The sequence below is a fragment of the Neomonachus schauinslandi genome, chromosome 3, assembly GCF_002201575.2.
Source record: "Neomonachus schauinslandi chromosome 3, ASM220157v2, whole genome shotgun sequence".
NCBI lineage: Eukaryota > Metazoa > Chordata > Mammalia > Carnivora > Phocidae > Neomonachus > Neomonachus schauinslandi.
The window spans coordinates 131,205,326-131,224,544 of record NC_058405.1 but is presented as its reverse complement, the minus strand read 5'-3'; the positions used below and the strand labels follow the sequence as shown (position 1 = coordinate 131,224,544).

The 19,219-nt window shown below is 44.6% G+C and overlaps 1 protein-coding gene across 1 annotated transcript in view; it reads left to right on the top strand.

The window, feature by feature from the left end:
• The first annotated feature begins 6,328 nt into the window (after positions 1-6,328).
• LRP2 (LDL receptor related protein 2) overlaps positions 6,329-19,219 on the top strand; it is a 197,528-nt gene continuing 184,637 nt past the window's right edge. Inside the window, exon 1 of the mRNA XM_021702805.1 lies at positions 6,329-6,407. Coding sequence (XP_021558480.1) covers positions 6,329-6,407 — 79 coding nt within the window. The remainder of the gene's footprint in view (positions 6,408-19,219) is intronic.

Sequence of the window (19,219 nt, the reverse complement as noted above, 5' to 3'; positions counted from 1 at the left end):
CCTTTTTTTTTTTTTTTTTTTTTCAATCAGTGAGACTGATTGATAGATCCGTGTTGTTGATAGATCCGTATATGCCTGCAGGGTGAGACTAGATAGATTCCGTGTTGTTTCTTTCAAGCTCTGCCAAGACTTTTCATGTGACTACATTTGCAAATCAGGAGGATTCTCCTGTCGTATTCTATCTGGTGTCTCCATGTTTGTGTTTGGATACCATGGCTCCTGCACTTGTTGTCCCTTTAGATCTTGCTGTGTCTTTCCTGGCCCTGGCTACCCACAGGCAGACTTATGGCTCAGGACCTGGTCCTAAGGCTGGCAAGTCAAAAGTTGTTAAAAAAAAAAAAAAAGAAAAGAAAAGAAAAGAAAAAAAGGTGGGGGGAGGGTCATCAATACAGCGTTCTTTCCTTTTGGATTGTAGTTCTTACATCAGAAGCATACTGGTAGGTGAGCTACCTTAAGATGTCTTTTTGGCGCTTTTTGATGGTTTCAGTCTGGCTCTGTTTTGCATGTGGCGGAGATGCACTCAAGTTGCTCAAGCAAAAGGTAGGTTGGGAGCTAGAACTGGAGTGGAGTCAGGAATTTAGGCAGCTCCACGAACCTCTCCTATCTCTCTCCTAGGCCTCTTAATCTCACCCTTGAGGCTGGGAAAGCAGATAATATGTTTGAGGAACCAAGAGGAGGCCAGTGTGTCTAGACTGTCATATGAGAGTCAAGAGATTGTCAGGGGCCAGATCATGCAAAGGCTTGTAGATTATGCTAAAAATTTTGAATTTTATTCCAGAATAATGTGAAAACTACTGAAATGTTATAACCAAGTGATCGATACAGTCTGCATGACTGCAACATATTATTCTGGTTGCAGAGGGGGAAGCTTTGAGGCAGTCATGGGAATACAAGTGTGATGAGAGCTGGGCTGAGGGAAATAAAGAGAGCTATGAGGACATATAGAAGGGACTCCTAAGTCAATATGGGGGGTTTTGGAAGGCTTCCTGGAAGAAGAGATATTTTAGATGAGATTGGAAAGTTGAATAGGCATTAACCAGACGAAGGGATGAAGGGAAAGAATGTTCTAGACATAGGGAATAATAGGAGTAAACACAGGGAGACGAGAGGAACTGTTGATGTGGAACTTACGATTTTTCAGTTTCTCAAGCTTAAAAAAAAGTCACCTGATTTTTTTTTTTTAAAGATTTTATTTATTTATTTGACAGAGACAGAGACAGCGAGACAGGAACACAAGCAGGGGGAGTGGGAGAGGGAGAAGCAGGCTTCCCGCCGAGCAGGGAGCCCGATGTGGGACTCGATCCCAGGACTCTGGGATCATGACCTGAGCCGAGGGCAGCCGCCCAACGACTGAGCCACCCAGGCGCCCAAAGTCACTTGATTTTAATATCATTTCAAATTCACACAAAAGTTGTAAGAATAGTGCAGGAAACTACCACATATCTGTGGACCATTTGCACTCTCTCTCTCTTCCAAACACACATATGCATACATACACATTTTTTTCTGAATTATTTCAGAGTAAGTTGCAAAATCATGTTTCTGTACCCCTCAATACTATAGGATATACTTCCTAAGAACAAGGACATTCTCTTTCCTAACCAGTGTCAGACAATTTAACATAACAGGATACCATTATCCAATCTATAGTCCATATTGAAATGCCTCTGCTTTTCCCAATAACGTCCTTCAGAGCTATTTTTCCCCAGTCCAAGTCCAACCCAAGGCTGTGTGTTGCATTTAATTGTCATATCTCTAAAAAGTTCCTCAGTCTTTCTTTATATTTCATGACCTTGCCATTTTTGAAGAATACAAGTTGGTTATTTTATAGGATGTCCCTCCGTTTGGGTTTGTCTGATGCTTTCTCATGACTAGGTTGCGCATTTTTGTCAGTAATATCATGAGGCATCCTCCATATTTACCATGTCTCTAGCTTCTGTAATGTTAAAATGCTTTAACATCTGCCCTGCAGGCATATACTGGATACACCTTGTTCTGGACAACCTGATAATATGACCCAGTCACCTTGCCTTGACCTCCTTCCTGCCTCCCTTTGTTGCCTCCCTCCTCTGGGAGTTGGCCCAAGGGAGTGCTTTTCAAATACAAACTGGCCAATCCTAAGCCTGTTTACCCTGTCTTCCCGTTCCTTCCCTCAGAAACCACAGTAAAGGTGCTTGCGCACATTTCCCCCTCTGCCTCCGGCAGTGCTCACTCTGGTGCTTCCCTCTGTGGCCCCCCAGTGGTGTGACCTGTATTCCCTCTCTTGGGACCTGTAAGTTTAATAAATTATCTTTCCAATGGCAGTCATCTCCTGATCTATTGACCTTACTATACCTGAATAGTAATAAAACCTATTAAGATATCTGCCAGGTTTCTCCATGTGTCTTACTGTTTTCTCTTTTTAATTAAGAAGTAATTTGTGGAGAGATACTTCAAGCTTTTTTGACTGAGATCTATGTAAGGTGACACACACACACACACACACACACACACACACACACACGAGAACCAGGAGTTTTGTGAAACAATACATATCCTTTCCACATGAAACTTTCTATTCTGTTTTATTTAATTCTTGTCTGAACTACTAAATTGATTTCTTACCCTCTAATTAGTAATGACCTCTGTTTGAAAGCACTAGTCTAATGCAAATATCACTTTGGATCATCTGATTGCAGAATGGAAAAGAGATGGACAGACAGTAGGGGGCAAAACTGACAACAAGGAACTTGTGAAGGCTCTTGCCATAATTCAGGTGGGAGAGTCTAGGTGGCTACTGGCAGTGAGTTTGAGAGAAATGGGTGGGTTTGAGACAGAAGAAAGTGGATTTAAGTTAACAGAATGTTGCATATTAACAGATTGACTACATATAAGAGTGGGGAAGAGGGATGGGTCAAAATGACAATTCAGACCTTGGCCCCTGGGCTGGATGGTGGTGCCCCTTTCTGAGATAAGGAACATGGAAGGTTTATAGTTCAGGCTCCCCCATGTTGAGTTTGAGGTATTAAGGACATCGGATTGGAGCTGTTCAGTGGGCAGTTGGCTCTATGGCTCTTAGGAAGCAAATCTGGGTTGGATTAATAGCAAACGGAAGTTGAATTTTACTCAAGGAGGGACACCGGGGTGGCTCAGTCGCTTAAGCGTCTGCCTTCGGCTCAGGTCACGATCCCAGGGTCCTAGGATCGAGTCTCGCATCGGGCTCCCTGCTCAGCGGAGATCCTGCTTCTCCCTCTCCCTCTGCCTGCCGCTCTGCCTACTTGTGCTCTCTCTCTGTCAAATAAATAAATAAAATCTTAAAAAAAAAAAAAGAATTTTACTCAAGGAGATTTTACAACTTCATGCCCACTGCAGGAATCAGAAGTTGGTTCAACATAGGAACATTATGCTCTGAAAATATTTTTAGTAGTTTGTTGTTGACGCATAAGTAAAACAAATATACACAAGTCAAAAATGTATCAAGGAAGTCAGTTAACATACATTTACTAGGATAAAGTTCACTTTTCAGCACTTTCCTCTCTGTCTCTGGTTAACAGTGAAGTCTTATATGCATATATGTAGAGAGAAATATCAAAAAGAAATTACACTTTTACACTGTACAGAAAAAAGGCTGGCTTAAGTCACAACTGTGTTAACTTGGGTTTTCCCAGATGCTGGTCCTTAGATTTAATCCTCTAAAACTAGCAGCGAGTTTTCTCAGGTATAGAAACTGCAGATAAACAGGTGCATGGTACGGGCTGCTAAAGATGCTTTGTTTTCGAACGACATGAATTTGGGGTTGCATTGAGAAAATGAGATTTTCTAGTGGAAAAGAGTGTGGATGTGTGAGTTTACATCCTCAGTGCTGGGAATGAGGGACCGTACTCCGTTAGTGGTCCCTCATTCCCATCCCCACCCTTTATCTGCTCCCCTCCCTCGCGTTCTCCCTCCATTCTTTCCCCCTTCTCCCGCGTTATTCTGGGATTAACGGCGGGGTCGGCCTCATACACAAACGCAGCTGGCTCCTACGGTCAGCCTGAGCCCTGCTGTGCAACCACGTCAGGAATTCCAGTAAGTTGGCAACACTGGAGCACAAAGACAACAACAATGAGGAAAACCCTTCAGTGCAGAAAGGAATGTTTGGAACCCTGGCCGCTACAGTGAAAGGACGCGCGCGCGCACACACACACACGCACACCCACGCCCGCCCGCGCGCCGGCGCTCACCCTCTTGCACCCCCACGCGCCCACGCGCGCACTGGGAGCCCCCCAGCCCCTCCCGCGCAAGCCTCCGCAGCGCCCGCCGCAGCTCTTTGTAACCCGCGGTGCGGGGACGCTCATTGACTATGCAGCGCGGCCTGGGCGGGCGTCAGAGCCGCCTGACCCCGGCGCGGTCTCGTACCATCGCCCCGGCCGCCCGGAACCGGCATAAATCACCCGCGGAGACTGAAGTGCAGCTTCTCGATCCCTCGCCGCTTCCCTCCTCCCACCCGCCTCATCCTCTTCACTTCCCAGACCCCCCTGCCCCTCCGGTCCCCAATCCTACCTCCTCCTCGGCGCCGGACAGCGCCAGTGCAGTGCAGGGGAGGCAAATAACGTTCCAGTGACTTCGGTCAGAGCAGAGAACTCTGGATTTCCAAATCCAGAAATCTCGAAAAGAAAGCCACGAAGTGACTGTCGCCCTTTCTCACAGCCCTGGTCTTTTTAAGTCTAAGTTTTCTCTGTGTCTATTTCTGTTTCTTTTTTTGTCTTTCTAAAATAATACCTATCTTCCCCCATCCTCTTCCCCGCAAAGCTTCACCAACCACCAAAGCCCACGGAAGGTACGCGATCCGTACTGCCAGGGGTCGGTCAGCAGAGCCCCAGACAGTCGGTGCTCCGGGACAAGGGGTGGCAGTCACTGGCAGGTTCTCGCCCCTGGGAAGGGCGAGGCGGCAGGACCCTGCCCAGGTCTAAGTGCGCCCAGGGCTGCCGCCTCCACTGTCGTGGCCCCTCTGGCTGGGGGAAAGGGCCCCTGGGGTCCTGCTGCCGAGTTAATCCAGAGCCCAGGACCGGAGATTTGGGGGTGACCTCGGCCCGGGAACGGCCCCTGCTCACAGGGATCCCAGGGCCAGGAAATAAGTTGCTAGGTGCATCACTTCTTTCTTTCTTTTCCTCCTGTTGGCTTTAGTGTCGCGTACCGCCCGAGGACGATGCTCTGAGGATGAGTGTAGGTTCATTAGAACGGCTCTTTGAGGCCGGAGCCCCTGGCAGTCTGTCTAACGTTGCCTTATAGGAGGGAGCTGCAGGGCTTTCTGAACCCCTTACGTGTCTCCCTCCTATAAAGGGGCACCAGTACGAAATAGAAGACGTTCATTCTTTTCAACTTTGCTTCAAATTGAAGAGATTTGTAAGAAACGCGATCTGGCGGTGACACGTGTGTATGTTCTGCTTAAGAAAAGCTAAGCAAGGATCCAACCCCCCACCCCCACATGGATCTACCCCCCTGCTTTTGTAAAAACACAGAGCATCCCATCTCAGCGTCTCAACTCTGTGGGAGAAACCAGGGTGTCCGAGAAGCCTAGGGATTTCAGACTAGAGAATGGTCACAGATCTCTCCAGCACGCTCTTACTCCTTTCATTTCCTTTCCCCTTCCCTTCCTTCTCTTATTTTTCTTCCTTTTAAAAGACTGTATCAGTGGCAGATTTTCCCGCGGACTGCCTCGCAAACTTCTGTGGGGAGGCAAAGCCTGCGGAGAGGCTAGAGCGGATCACTCCCGTGCATGTGTCAGGCAGTGTGAGACTGCGAGGAGTGTGTAAACGTAGAATGTGTAACTGCGAAGTGTGCGTGCACGTGTCGGTGTTTGTGTGACTGTGAACTACGCGCACGCGTGTGTGACCTAGGAATGTGTGTGCCGGCGCGCGCGTGAGCGTGTGAGACTGTCAGTTTGTGTGACAGTGAGGAGTGTGTGCGACTGTGTGTGTGAGACTGTATGAGGACGTGTGTGAGTGTGCGCGCGCGTGTGGAGTGTGCATGTGTGAGCGCACGTGTGTTCGAGTCCCTACTCCTCCCAGCGCTGCAAAGTGCAGGGGGCGGGCCGGGCGGCAGGGGGCCTGCCCCGCTGGATTCCCGCATGCTAGTTCCGGGGCGGTCGGGTCTCCAGGGCTTTATGCACCGTCTGGAGGGTGGGGACTGGCGCGGGTAGAAAACGGGATGCCTCGGGCTCTCGGGCCGGCTTTCCGTCTCTAGGACCCTGCCGAGGTGCAGGCCTACCGGAGCGCTCGCGAGCAGAGGCGCGGCGGGTGCTGTGTGCTACGCGCGCCCACCTCCCGGGGAAGGAACGGCGAGGCCGGGGCCTCGGACGGCCGCGGGGATGGAGCGCGGGGCGGCGGCCGTGGCGTGCACGGTGCTGCTGGCTTTTGCCGCCTGCCTGGCGCCGGCCAGTGGCCAAGGTAAGCGCCCGCTGGCCGGAATTCCGCGCAGAGCTCCGGACTTACCCGGCAGTGGCAGGGGTCGAGTCCGTGAGCGCACTGAGGGGACCACGGTCGGGGTGGGGGGGCAGGGCAGGGCGGCGGCACTGGGGCGGCTCCCGCCGGGGCGCTCAGGTTGCTCAGCGAGGGGCGAGCGGGAGCACCCCTCCTTCGCCCGCCCGGCAACTGAGCAGCAGCAAACTTGAGAAAGTAGCTCCGCCGGTTTCGGTGACAGCGCACCCCACGGGGACCCCGCCTTTGTTCCCACGGGACTTTCTCCCGAGCCTCTCGAAAGCACTCTGCGGTTGGAACCCGGAGACAGAGGTTCTTCCAGCCAGTGCGCAGTCTGCTCCCCACACTGATTCGTTCTCTGGGGGGCTGAGAGATTCGCCGCGCTTCTCCGTGCGCAGTTTTCCACCTGCAGCGCTTAGCGGGGGAGATCCCTTCGCGGGCTAGAGTACCCCCCCTTCTCCTCTTCAGCGAAACTTGGTCCCGCGTTGACCCTCTAGAGACCGCATCTCGATACAGATCATTTACGAGCCGAGATAAGGCCGGGAAGCGGGATTGGACGAGAGAGCAGCAGATATACCGGGGCATTTTCTTTGAAGGGTTTTCCTTTTCAACAGGGAGGTGGGGGCTTTTGTGTTGATGAATGAGGCCCCGTCTGCGCGGCCAGAGTTTTGAGGGCTCGAATGGAGAAAGTTTCTGCGATGAAGCACTTAAAAATTCTCTCAAGTTGCTAGAGTTTACATTTTTACAGAAACAGAAAGAAAGGAAGAAGTGGAGGGGATAAAAACAGTAAGGGGGAAGAGGAGAGAGAAGACAAGTAGGAATGAAAAGGGAGAGAAGGAAGGGAGAGAGGGAACTTGAAGACAGAGAGTAGCGCGCGGAGTGGGGTGGGGGGTGGGGTGGGGTGGGGAGACTGACCAGGGATGAATGGGAAGGGCGAGGAGGAGGCAGGGGAACCGGCGAGCTCTCTCCAGGCTTTGCGTTGCTAGGTAGCAGCCCAGAGCTGCGTGTGACCGACCACCAGACAGACAGAACGGACGCTGCTGCCTCCACAGGGACTAATCTGTCTGTGGGGATGGGAGAGTTCTCCCCCCACCCTTTTCCCCTCCTGCTCCTTCCTTCCCGTCGGACAACTTAATTGCCCTACAATGAAAATGAAACCCCTATTGTTGTAGGATTAGCCAAAGCAATACATTGATTTCCCTGGATCACATATTGGGGTTGACGGGTGGGGACTGTAGAAACCCCCATTTATGGCGGAGAGACGGAAAAGCTTGTGGATGGGCCGTAGCATGTATTCAAATGGTTAATCTGCTTTCTTTCCTCAATTCTTAGCGTAAGCTCCTTAGAGGGAATCAACTAAGTAATTATACAGCAACTCCTAGCAGTACCCATTTCAGACTTCCTGAGAAGAAGTTTGGAAACGCCAACAAACCCCACTGGTCTTGTAAAAATCTTTGGAGAGGGAGGGGAGGCGGGGGAGACCGCTAATAATTCTTGCTTTGAACACTTTTTCTCAGTTGGTAACACAGAAAGAGGATTTATTATTATTGTGAAGGGTTTGCCACAGCGCTTAGGGTGATACACATCTTATGTCCTAAATGCAGCCATAGGATTTAATATATGTTCCTGGCAGTGCCAGGCAAAAGGAAATCTAGTCCGGATTCATCTGGGATACATCTGGATTGTCCCCATACAATCAAAACAGATATTCTCTCCCCTGGATTGATGGTTTAGTCACCAAATAAACTGTACTTAACTCTTGGTAGTTTACATCCATCCATCTTCTATAAGAATATATAGTAATATTATGTACGGTAAGAGTTGCATATCATACACTTATATATGTGGCAGACCCTGTTCTTAGTGCTTTATACTTACTGATATTTAGTCTTTATAATACCCCTTTGATGTAAGTATTCTTACTGTCCCTACTGATGGGAAATGGAGGCACTGGGCAATGAAGTAATTTGCCCCAGATCATACTGCTGGAAAATGGCAGTTGTGAGGCCAGTCCAAGAGATTCCGAGTCCGGAGGCTATAATTTAACTGCTATAGTATGTGACTTTCTCCTCTATTTCCCTGTCTCTTTTCTTTTGTACTAAAAATGTCATGCTCCCTAGGTTACTACCCATGTGTGAGGTTACTAAAGAAGCTGAGTGGCATTTTACAAGTCTTTGCCACAGAAGGTAAAAATCTACCTGCTGTGCCATAACTCTGGATATTTTTTCAGAGATTCCTTTCAGGTTTCTGTCAACTGACCCCAGGTATCGTTACTCCCAGTGTCATGCTCCCTAGGTTGCTACCCATGTGTGAAGTTACTAAAGAAGCTGAGTGGCATTTTACAAGTCTTTCCCACAGAAGGTAAAATCTACCTGCTGTGCCATAACTCTGGATATTTTTTTAGAGATTCCTTTCAGGTTTCTATCACCTGACCCCAGGTATCCTTACTTCCAGTCTTCCTACTTGCCCTCTGAATATCCTCAGCCTGGAAGGTTAAGGAGATTTATAGATTTCTGTTGTATTGACCTTTCAGGTAAAGTGTGATGACATTGTAAATGTCCTTGTTTTAGCACACATTTTAGGTAAGATCTTCTTGCAGGTTTGCATCATTAGACATTGGAAAAGAACTCTGAGTATTTTATGGTTAGTCTTTAAAAAAATTATAGCGTATCTATAGCTAAAATTATTTGTATTTTCTTCATATTTTGTATTATGCTTTTAAGAAAAATTGGGAGAGCCTGAACTCTGGAGTCAAGCTGTCTGGGTTTCAGCAATGGCTTTACCACTTTCTGTCTGTGTGACCTCAGGGAAGTCATGAAACTTTCATGGCTCAGATTGCTTATCTGCCAAATTGATGTGATAACAGGAGGAATCTGTTCCATGGCATTTTATTAACATAAAGAGATAAAAGTGCTTAACGTATCCTATAGACAATGATCATAACTAGCAGGTATTACTATGTTGACCAATACTAAAGGTAACATTTTTTTGGCTTACTATTCATATTTCTAATTTCTAAGTGCACATAAGGAAGTCTTAGGCATTTTCCCCTAACATTTCTTTGAAGAATTCCCAGATCTCAGGATATGACTGGAAGTTTTTTTTGAGAAAGTGGTATTGATCTTAAACAGTTAATATTCTTTCCTCCAGTAGAAGCTTGGTAATGCCTTTTATAGTTAGTATCAGCTTTATGACAATTAGATCTTCAGGTAAAGTCATATATTTAAAAGGATTCTGGGGCTGGTAACAAGCAAGCAACATTTTGGTTCTATCGCATCTCTGATACCGCTGCTGCTTTTATTTCCTAACAGTTGGCTTCTTTTTCTCCGCTTGAAATTCTTCCTAGCCAGTTTTTATAGGGCTTTTGCTCAAACTCCCTTATTCAATCTTGTGCCTGTCCTGTTCTAATAGAAACGTAGACTTTTACAGATGGAGGAAATCTTAGCTATCAGCTGGTCTACTTGCATTATTTTATAGATAAGCAACTAAACCCTGGAGGCAAGGAGAGGGGCCTGAAAGGAGTGAAAGGGAGGTGGTGAAGCCCTTTGCCTGAGGGCATGTGGCCGAGGTCAGAGCTAAGATCGAAACTCCGAAACTATGTTAGAGTAAACCCCAGCTCCTCTTTGTGTCTTTCTAATTGATCATTTTTAGATACATGTTACTTGGAATGTCCTCAGCCTAGTTGGTTGAGGAGGCCTCTAGATTGCTTTTCTGTTGATCCTGACCTGTCATATGAGAACAAGTATGATGAAAAGATCACCTTGGTCAATCCTCTTAAAAAAAAATTGGATGGGTCACATGTCTCAGGTCTAAGAGGAATCTCAAGTCTAAGAGGATAGGTTAATTACAGCCATGCTTTCAGCTTGGTCCAGAACTTTCGTCAGTGCCCCAGCTTTCAAAGACTGTACCTCCGGATCTATTTTTCAAAATCTTGGGCCATCAAATCACATTCCTAAGGTCTCCGGGTTTCATAGTACAGACTGCTACATGAATAGGTTTTTAGTCTTAATTCAAGGTAATTGTTAGGTCATTGTTAATCATTGTCCATGTTCTCTAAGCAGGCACTCTAAGAAACACTGACAGGTTTTATTTTATTAAATGAAAATATTTAATTAAAAAACTTAGAAACTGGAACGCTGGCCAGGATCTCACCAATGTTAGAAAGATTTGACATGTTTCAGCCTGAGTTTTGGGCTGTTTCTTTAACATGATCAGATTGGTTGTTGTTTTGAAAATCAGAGGCATTTCTTTGATGCTCCATGTGTTCTGTTGGGGTCCATGCAGATGTTTCCTAAGCAATTTTTTCACAATCTCAGCATGGTGAAATGAAGTGGGAAGAGTGTGAGATTTTAGAATTAAGAGGATCTGGGTTTACTGCCATTTACTATGTGGGAAATTCAGGACAATGTACTCAACTCTTCAGGTCAGTTTTCTTATCTATAAAATGGGCACATATCTACCTTATAGGGTAGTTATGCCAGTTAAATGAGATGAGTGTGAAATGTTTTATGGATTGTGAGGTCTTACATACATACTTCTATCCATCTTTATTAACCTCTTCAAGAATTTAACTTCTTTTCAAACTTGAGAGGATACTATATAGTATCTTTTTTTTTCTAAACACTAGTGGTTCTTTGATGCGTCTGTGCATGCTGGTATAACGTATTCGTGGCTACAACTTTACATATTAGTCTAGACACTTATGTTTGTAAATGACAGAAATCTAAACTAAACTGCCTGGAGCCAAAAAGGAAGTTTATTGAGATACATAATTGAAAAGATACTGCTATTAGGTTGGACCATATGGGATTGCTGTTTCTCTAGACAGCCAAATATTGGCAGTTTCTTTTGGCTCAACCTAGTATAAAATGGGGGCTCAGACTATGTCAGGCTGATCTGGTTTCTCTATCTCCTGACTCTGAGATGACTCTGTTCTCAGATGTGTTCTTTAATGTTCTAAGATGGCTGTCAGTGGCTCCTGGAGCTACATCCTTTCATGTCATGTCCATTGGGAAAGAGCAAGAGTTTTTGTCTTAATTTTTCCTAGCAAAAGTCTCAGTTGCATCTGGGGCTCTGCTTAGGTCACAGACTTCACTGGAGAACCAATCATTGTATCCATGGCATGAAGTGTGTCCATGGCTTAGGCTTGGGTCATATGCTTGGTCCCTGAAGTCATGGACTAAGGTTGGACTGCAGAGGGAAATTGGGGAGGGCTACCAGTGAACAGAGGCTGGGTTGCAAAAGCAACATGGGTCTAGGACACCTTATCAGGTAAAACCAACTGATGTTATTTTTATTTTATACATGATGACAGACTTACAGGGCTATAGAAATTTCTCAAGAGCATGCAGTCCTGGGATAACTCAATGAATTGAAGGGGGGAAAAATATTGAAAATATTAAGGCAAAAGACATGATGCTCTGTGTTCATGTGATCATGTTGCAACTTTAAGTTTAGGAGAACAGGAGAAAGAAGGACTTCTCTAGAAGGTTTACTTGTAGCCTAAAGGATTCTTATTTAGACCAGACTTGTGATGGACAAGAAGGTTCTGGAAAATGAGCTAAAAGAACAGAGTACAGGAGCTCTTGAGTACATTGTATGATTTCATTTTTTAGCAAATCCTAGGCCCTTTTTCCTTTCCCAACTAACTCTGCTCTCTTGTTTATATTCTTTTTTTTTTTTTTTTAAAGATTTTATTTATTTATCTGAGAGAATGGGAGACAGAGAGCATGAGAGGGGAAGGGTCAGAGGGAGAAGCAGACCCCCTGCTGAGCAGGGAGCCCGATGTGGGACTTGATCCCGGGACTCCAGAATCATGACCTGAGCCGAAGGCAGTTGCTTAACCAACTGAGCCACCCAGGCGCCCTCTTGTTTATATTCTTAAGACTTTGTCCCTTTTCCAGGCAGGAGGCCTTGGCTATGAGAATGGGGTGGAAAGAAAGAAGAGAGGAAGGTTTGGAGACATATTAAAATGCTTCTATGGAGACAGACTACATCTTGGTGCAAATCCAAGGGTCTTTAGCATTTAACCTGAGGACTGCTTCTGTAAGTGGTAGAGCAGGTTCTTTCACACCTCCCTGGATTAATTCAGAAATGCCAAATATATGCGCACTCTGCCAATGGTTATTTTGCTGGCCTATAAGTCTTATTCTAATAGCATGTGCTGAGAAACTAGAAACATTGTCATTCCAAAAGTAAGATGGGTACTTCTGACTTAGGACAGTGCCAAAACACAATGCAAGGAAATAATAAGTCTCTCCAAGAAAAGTGACAGGTTAGACAATGTGAAGTTTCATGTTGAAAGCTCTATGCTTTTAGTCATTAGCCCTCAGGTCATGCCTGACCCCCAAGGTTATTGGGAACAGGGAGAAATGAATGAAAGGAGGAAATGTAATTACCATTCTGTGCATTGAAAAGTTAAGCCACTGTTACCATGGATACAATGGCTTGTTTATTGTCCAGATCTTGAGATCCAAGTTTGTAAGCAATACCAGAGGTCTCCTTTAAGTTTATGTACTCTCAGTCAATAACACATGAAGATTCTTTCTTAGTAACTTTGACAATAAGCCTTTACTCACTGATCTACTGATTGACATTAAGTAACAACATAACCTACTTTTGAAGGTCCAACAGGTGTTAAGGAAATGTGCAAAAGGGGAAGGGGAAGAAGACAGTAGCTACAATTAGGTTATGCTAGACTTTCTTGAATTCCCATATAAAAACATCATGTCCTGTTGTGTCAGAGATTTGCTTGTCACTTTGGGCCCAATTTTTGGTTTTTATCTCATTAACAAGGAGAGCTTTGCTGAGTAAAGGCTGAAAAATCAAAATCAATTATTTAATAGGAAAATCCTCAAATAAAGTTGAATTTAAGAATGGAAGTTTTTTTTTAAAAATCTGAAATATGTCAATCTTACCCACATTATAATCTCATTAAAGGAGAGGAGAAAATGTCAGCATGTGCTTCCACACTGGTTTAATTTTGATGTGGGGAAGGGTGTGGAGGATACTTTTTGTTGTGAGAAACCAGAAACCGAAAACCTACCTCAAACCAGCTTAAACAATAAGGGGTATTTATTGGCTCATGTTAAATAGAAAATTCTGAGGCAGAGTGGGGTTCAGGTGAGGTGCAGTCAGGGCTTCAGTTCTCTTTCTTTGTGTTTTTCTTGACTCTACTCTCTTCTAGGTTTCAGCTTTGTTTTTAGTCTGGCTTCCCCTATTGTTACATTATAGCTGCCAGAGCAAATGGGGCTACATGTTTCCTTGATCATATCTAGGGGCAGTTCACCTGTGAGAAATTTGGTTATGTTCTCAAAAGCATTATTTCATTACAACTTAATTTCTAGAGACCCTAGATAGAAGTCAACCAGCTCACCCAACTTGGTATATCATCAGAATACCTAGGGAGCTTTAAAAAGTAGATTCTTCGACCAGAACCCGTACTTACTCAATCAGGAGTAGGGGCATCTGTTTTTCAAGAGTTTCCAGTTGATTCTGAAGGGCCAGACAATTTGGGAACAACTGATCTAGGTAGCCTCTCATTTTTTTAGTTTTGTAACTAAAGGTATACTAACTGCCACTGTAAATTTCTTCCAGTGGTAGTTAAAGTACACTCTGTTAAATCCGTACTTTCTTTTGGATGGGGATGTTACAAGGTAGTAAAAAGGAAAACTAGTCTTTCACATCTAGTACTGCCCCCATTCCTGGCCATCTCCTTTCCTGGCCGACATGGCAGTCTCTCCCTAGAGCCACTGTTTGTGTCTTAATTGTGTTCTTTGCTCTTTCCCTGGACACCCTTGAAGTCCTTCCTCCCATTCTAAGAACCTTAGATTCTTTGACCTGAAGAACCTTAGATTCTTTGAACTGAAGAGCTATTGGAGGTCTTCTAATCCTTTCTTACCCAAATCAGACAGATTTCTCTATAACCACTGTAATCTCTCTCCTCCAATTTATCCCAGAGTATCCTGACAGAGCCCGCTGGCATCTAAAGCAGGCATCTATTCCATGGTTGGAATGTGAGTATTGGAAAAACTTGCAGCTCATTTCTTTCACATCCTAAGCCCAATTCTTTGTTGACCCCACTGGGACTTAGAGTCCGTGATCCTACCACCTTTACACTGTCCCTTAAATCCTGCATTTATTTATTTCCTCAGCTTATATTTTTTATGACTCATCATTAACATCACTTCCTTGCCTATACTGCCAGCAGTCTGGCCCCTTTGTCTTGCTCTCCTGTGTTCTGCAAAAGCCCAGTCCTGGTTAATCTTATAGGCCACATCTGCATTGCTGTAGCTGAATGTGGCAGGAGAAAAACACAACTATGTTGACTGGTCTCACCATAAATCGAAACTAATCTCAACCTCAGACTTGCTTCCTGGCTAGGCCATTTGCTTTCCTACTTCCTTACGTCTCCTCTTTCTTCAAACTTCCAACACCACCTGCTCAGATGACATTGCTTCTTATAAATGTGAAAATAGAAGCCATCAGAAGAGAACTCCACAAGCTCCCATAACTCAGCCATCATCACCTGCATGCATTCTGTCCATATATTCTATCTTCCCTCCTGTTACTGTGGATGAAGTTTCCATGCTCTGAAGTTCAAGCAGTTCATTCATGTTTTAGATTGAATTCTGTCTCACCTCTCACTAATTGTCTCCTCTCTTTTCCCCACATTCCTTTCTATCACCCTATTTTCTCTGTTCCTCTTTACGGCAAAATTCCTTTCCAGATTTGTCCGTATCCACTGCAGTTTCTCTCCAATATTTCTCAAATCCACACCATTCAAGTTTTTGCTCCCACTTTTGATAGTTATGTCTTTTGCCATGGTCAATAATGATCTCCATGCTGTTAAATCCAATAATCCATTCTCAGTTCTTGTTTTATTTAACTGGTAACAGCATCGGACCCAGTGTATCCTGCCTTCCTCCACGAAACACATTATTTGGCTTTTAAGAAACCACATTCTCCTGGTTTCCATCTTCCCTTGCTGGCCTCTGCTTGCTATCTTTTTGGTATCTCATGCTTGTTCCTGTTCATCTCCCTGACTGCTTTTCATTTCTATGTACACTACTTCTTTGGAGACTCATCCTGTCTCATGGCTTTACCATCTGTATGTTGACAACTTCTAAATTTATGAATCTAATCCAGACCAATACCCTAAACTCCAGACCCACAATTCCAACTGCTTATTTGACATATCCACCTGGCTGTCTAATGGTCATCTTAGACTACGTCCAAAACTGAACTCCAGATCTTCACTAATGCCCTAAACCTGCTTTCTACATAGACTTTTCAATCTTAGTAAATGGCTGGTCCATCCTTGCTCAGATTCCAAACCTTGGACTCTGCTTTGACTCCTCTTTTTCTTTTATACCTCACATCCAATCCATCAGAAAATCCCATTGTTTCAATCTTCAAAATGTGTCTGGAATCCAGTCACCTTTCACCATGTTTTTTGCTACCACACTGATCCAAGTCATAGTCAACTCTTAGATTATTGCAATAACTTCCTTACTGGTCATCCTGCTTCCCTCTGCTTCCCTTCTGTCCATCTTCTGTCTACTCTCAACACCTGTTTAGAACATCAGTCAGATCATGTTACTCCTCTGTTCAAAAGCCCCAATGGCTTCTGTTACACACAAGTTTGGTTGTCCAGAAACAGACACTGATGTTCATTAAGATCATTACCTTTGAAGAGAAAGGAGGAAGCAGGAATGGCAGAGGAAGAAGTTAAACTGTGAGAAGGCCTCAGTCAACCTAGTGGGGAATCTCTGGAGCAAGAGTTGGCTATGAGTGTTCTGAGTCTGGCTGAAATGGTCTTCTGTGGTTACTAGATGTGGCCTGCCCCAGTAAGGGCATGACCTTGGGCAAGGTGCCCTTCTATAACTGAGGTGGACCCCAAAGGAGCTGAGTGAATGTAGAAAGTCCTTGAAGGGGACTTTTGATGACCTAGCTGTGGGTCTACCATCTCTTCCCATCTCAGAGTCAGAGTCCAAATCCTTATAGTGGCCCACAATTCCCTAACCATTTGGCCTTCACATCACTTCCCTGACCTCACATCCTTCTCCTCTCCCCCACTCACAGTGCTCTAGGCATGGTGATAATTTTTGCCTTCTCCCCCCTCCAACATAGTACCTTACAGCTTCTGTACTAGTTTTCTCTTTTTCTGAACATTCTTGCCTCAGATTGTGCATGACTTGCTCCTTGCCTCCTACAGGTCTTTGCTCCTAGGTCACCTTCTCATTGTGGTCTTCTCCAATTCTTTCCTGATTAACTCTCTTCATTGTGCTTAGCATCATCTGACATAATGTATGTGACTTATTTATTTCCTTCTGTCTTTCCTTCTCTAATACCTCAATTTCATGAGGGCAGGGATTTTTTTTTTTTAAATCTCTTTTGTTTATGGCTTTATTCCTAGTATCCAGAATCGGGCTAAATAAATAAATATAAGTTGAACAAATGGATAAATGTCATCATGGACTCTCAAGTTAAGAAGGGGCATTGTTAGCTCCCGGCCATGTCCCTGGTATTGCCAGCTCTTAATTCCCCCAGGCTCCTGGGGGCCCCATCGAAGACCCAGTAGAGAAAAAAATTGCTATCTCTATCAAAACAAGTGGCTTAGCAACGCTGTTTCTCTCCATTTGACTCTCCCCTTTCCTCCGTCTCGCTGACCCCCAACTACTGATGATTCCCAATGCATTTGAGAGTAGCTGATTCTGCATCAGTCTCTCTAACTTTTCTAACTTTAACTGAGACACTTGGTTACCCTGTGAGAATCCCCTGTACATACAGAATGGGTCATTCTGCTAGTTTTAGGACAGATTTGATACAGTAGCTTTTACACAAACATAAGGCAAAGTTTTTAGACATTATGTTAGTGGACTGTCATTCTGTGTTTAAACAACACAAAAGAAAGCTGTCTGAGACCACAGCACAGTGAAAACAGCCTTGATCAGACAAAAGGGCCTCTTTGAAGAGGGGAGTGGTTTCCCAACTCAGGGAGGCGGCATGGACTATGGTGGAAAGAACATCACATGTCAAGCCAGGACATTCATGGGTCTTGTTCCTGATGAATGAAGGAAAAATGGGCTCAACCAAAGAAGGCCCAGACTGCTGAAAAATGCCCATGGCTGCTTGTCCTGTGGGCACATTTCTCATTCCAGATCCCATTCTTTTGAGGACTCCATATGCCACCATGACCAAATAAGTTAGAGGCAGAGGAATGGCTCAGTTACATGCATAAATGGGTAGTGATGTTGTAGAAATGAGCTAAAACAATTATGGATAAATATTTTGGAGTGCTTACATGTCTGACACTATCCTAAGGGTTTTATAGGTATTAATTTACCCACCTCTTCATTAACAATCTGAATTTATGGACAAAGGGCCAAGGCAAAGACAGGTATGATAATTTGCCTAAAGCCATCCAATTACTAAGTGGTGGAACCAAGATTCGAACCCAAAGCCCTTATTCTTACATATTGTGACTGTGGATAAGTAGGAGCAAGTGGAAGATAGTGCCTCTGTACACAAGCAAACAAAGCCTCTTTTAATGATTCATGTTATGCTAAGATGACCTCATTTCGGAAGCTGGTACCTTTGCAACCCAAAAGTGGACATTTCTCTGTTACTTTGCAGTCATTCATTCAATACGTGTTGATCAAGCCTTTTGCTTCAGGCATGATGTAACTAGTTATATCGGAGGATATAGAGGGGTGCCTGGGTGGCTCAGTCACTTAAGTATCTGATTTTGGCTCAGGTCATGATCTCAGGGTCTGTGCTAGGCATGGAGCCTGCTTAGGATTCTCTCTTTCTCTCTTCCTCTGTCCCCACCTCCTGCTCACTTTCTTTCTTAAAAAAAAAAAAAAAAAAGGAATGGAGAGATTCCTGTGACATAGGTCTGTCCAAAAGAGCTTACTGTTCAGAAGAGTGCATTTCTATTTTAACCTACTTTTCCCTCTATACTCTGTAGGTACCCATTGATTCTTGCCTGCTGGCTTCCTCCTCTGCTACCATTCGCTTATCTGGCAATATTCTCTTCTCTTTAATTACTTATCTTTTAACTCAAAAGATGACACCCAATTAGAGAGTTCTATTCTAACTTCCTTTTAGGGATGGCAGTGAAGTACAGATTTAAAGGTTGCTGTTTTTTAATATCAATGGAAAAAATTCTTACTAAGGTCTCTTATTCAACATCCTAGAACAAAGTAATGAACAACCAAGTGAGAATGGAGTCTCTATATATCTGAGGAGGCAGCTCTTGTAGAGATGTGGAAGGCATTTGCCTACGGGCTCTGGAGGTGCTGAAAGGTCTCTTGGCCCCCAAGCATCTCTCACCCTGGCCAAAGATGTTTGCTCGGTCACCATTACAACCAGTGCTTTGGAATAAGACATTGTTTCCCCCCTGAAACTAATGTGTATTCCTGTAGGGTAAAGGACTTAAGTTGAGATAGCAATGCACAGTAAAAGTTTGCTAGAGCAAGGTTCAGTGAGAACGAGACCCAGAGCTTGTATGTTTTGATGGGGGAGAAAGAAAGGAAGAAGCTGCCAGAAGGTGAGAGAGAGTCTTGAAATTCAGGAGTCAACTTCATCTCTTAATTGGGTTGCCTAAATCAGCTTTTCTAGAAAAAAATGTATTATTGCTTGTGCCTTTTCTTAGGATGACTTTATGGGGAATTTCTGCTGTGAAACTGTCAAATGGATTTCAAAGATAGAAATTCTCACCTTCTAGTATGGCTCTCCTTCCTCAAGTTAGCTCTAGTTGAAATAGGATTGTTAGGAAA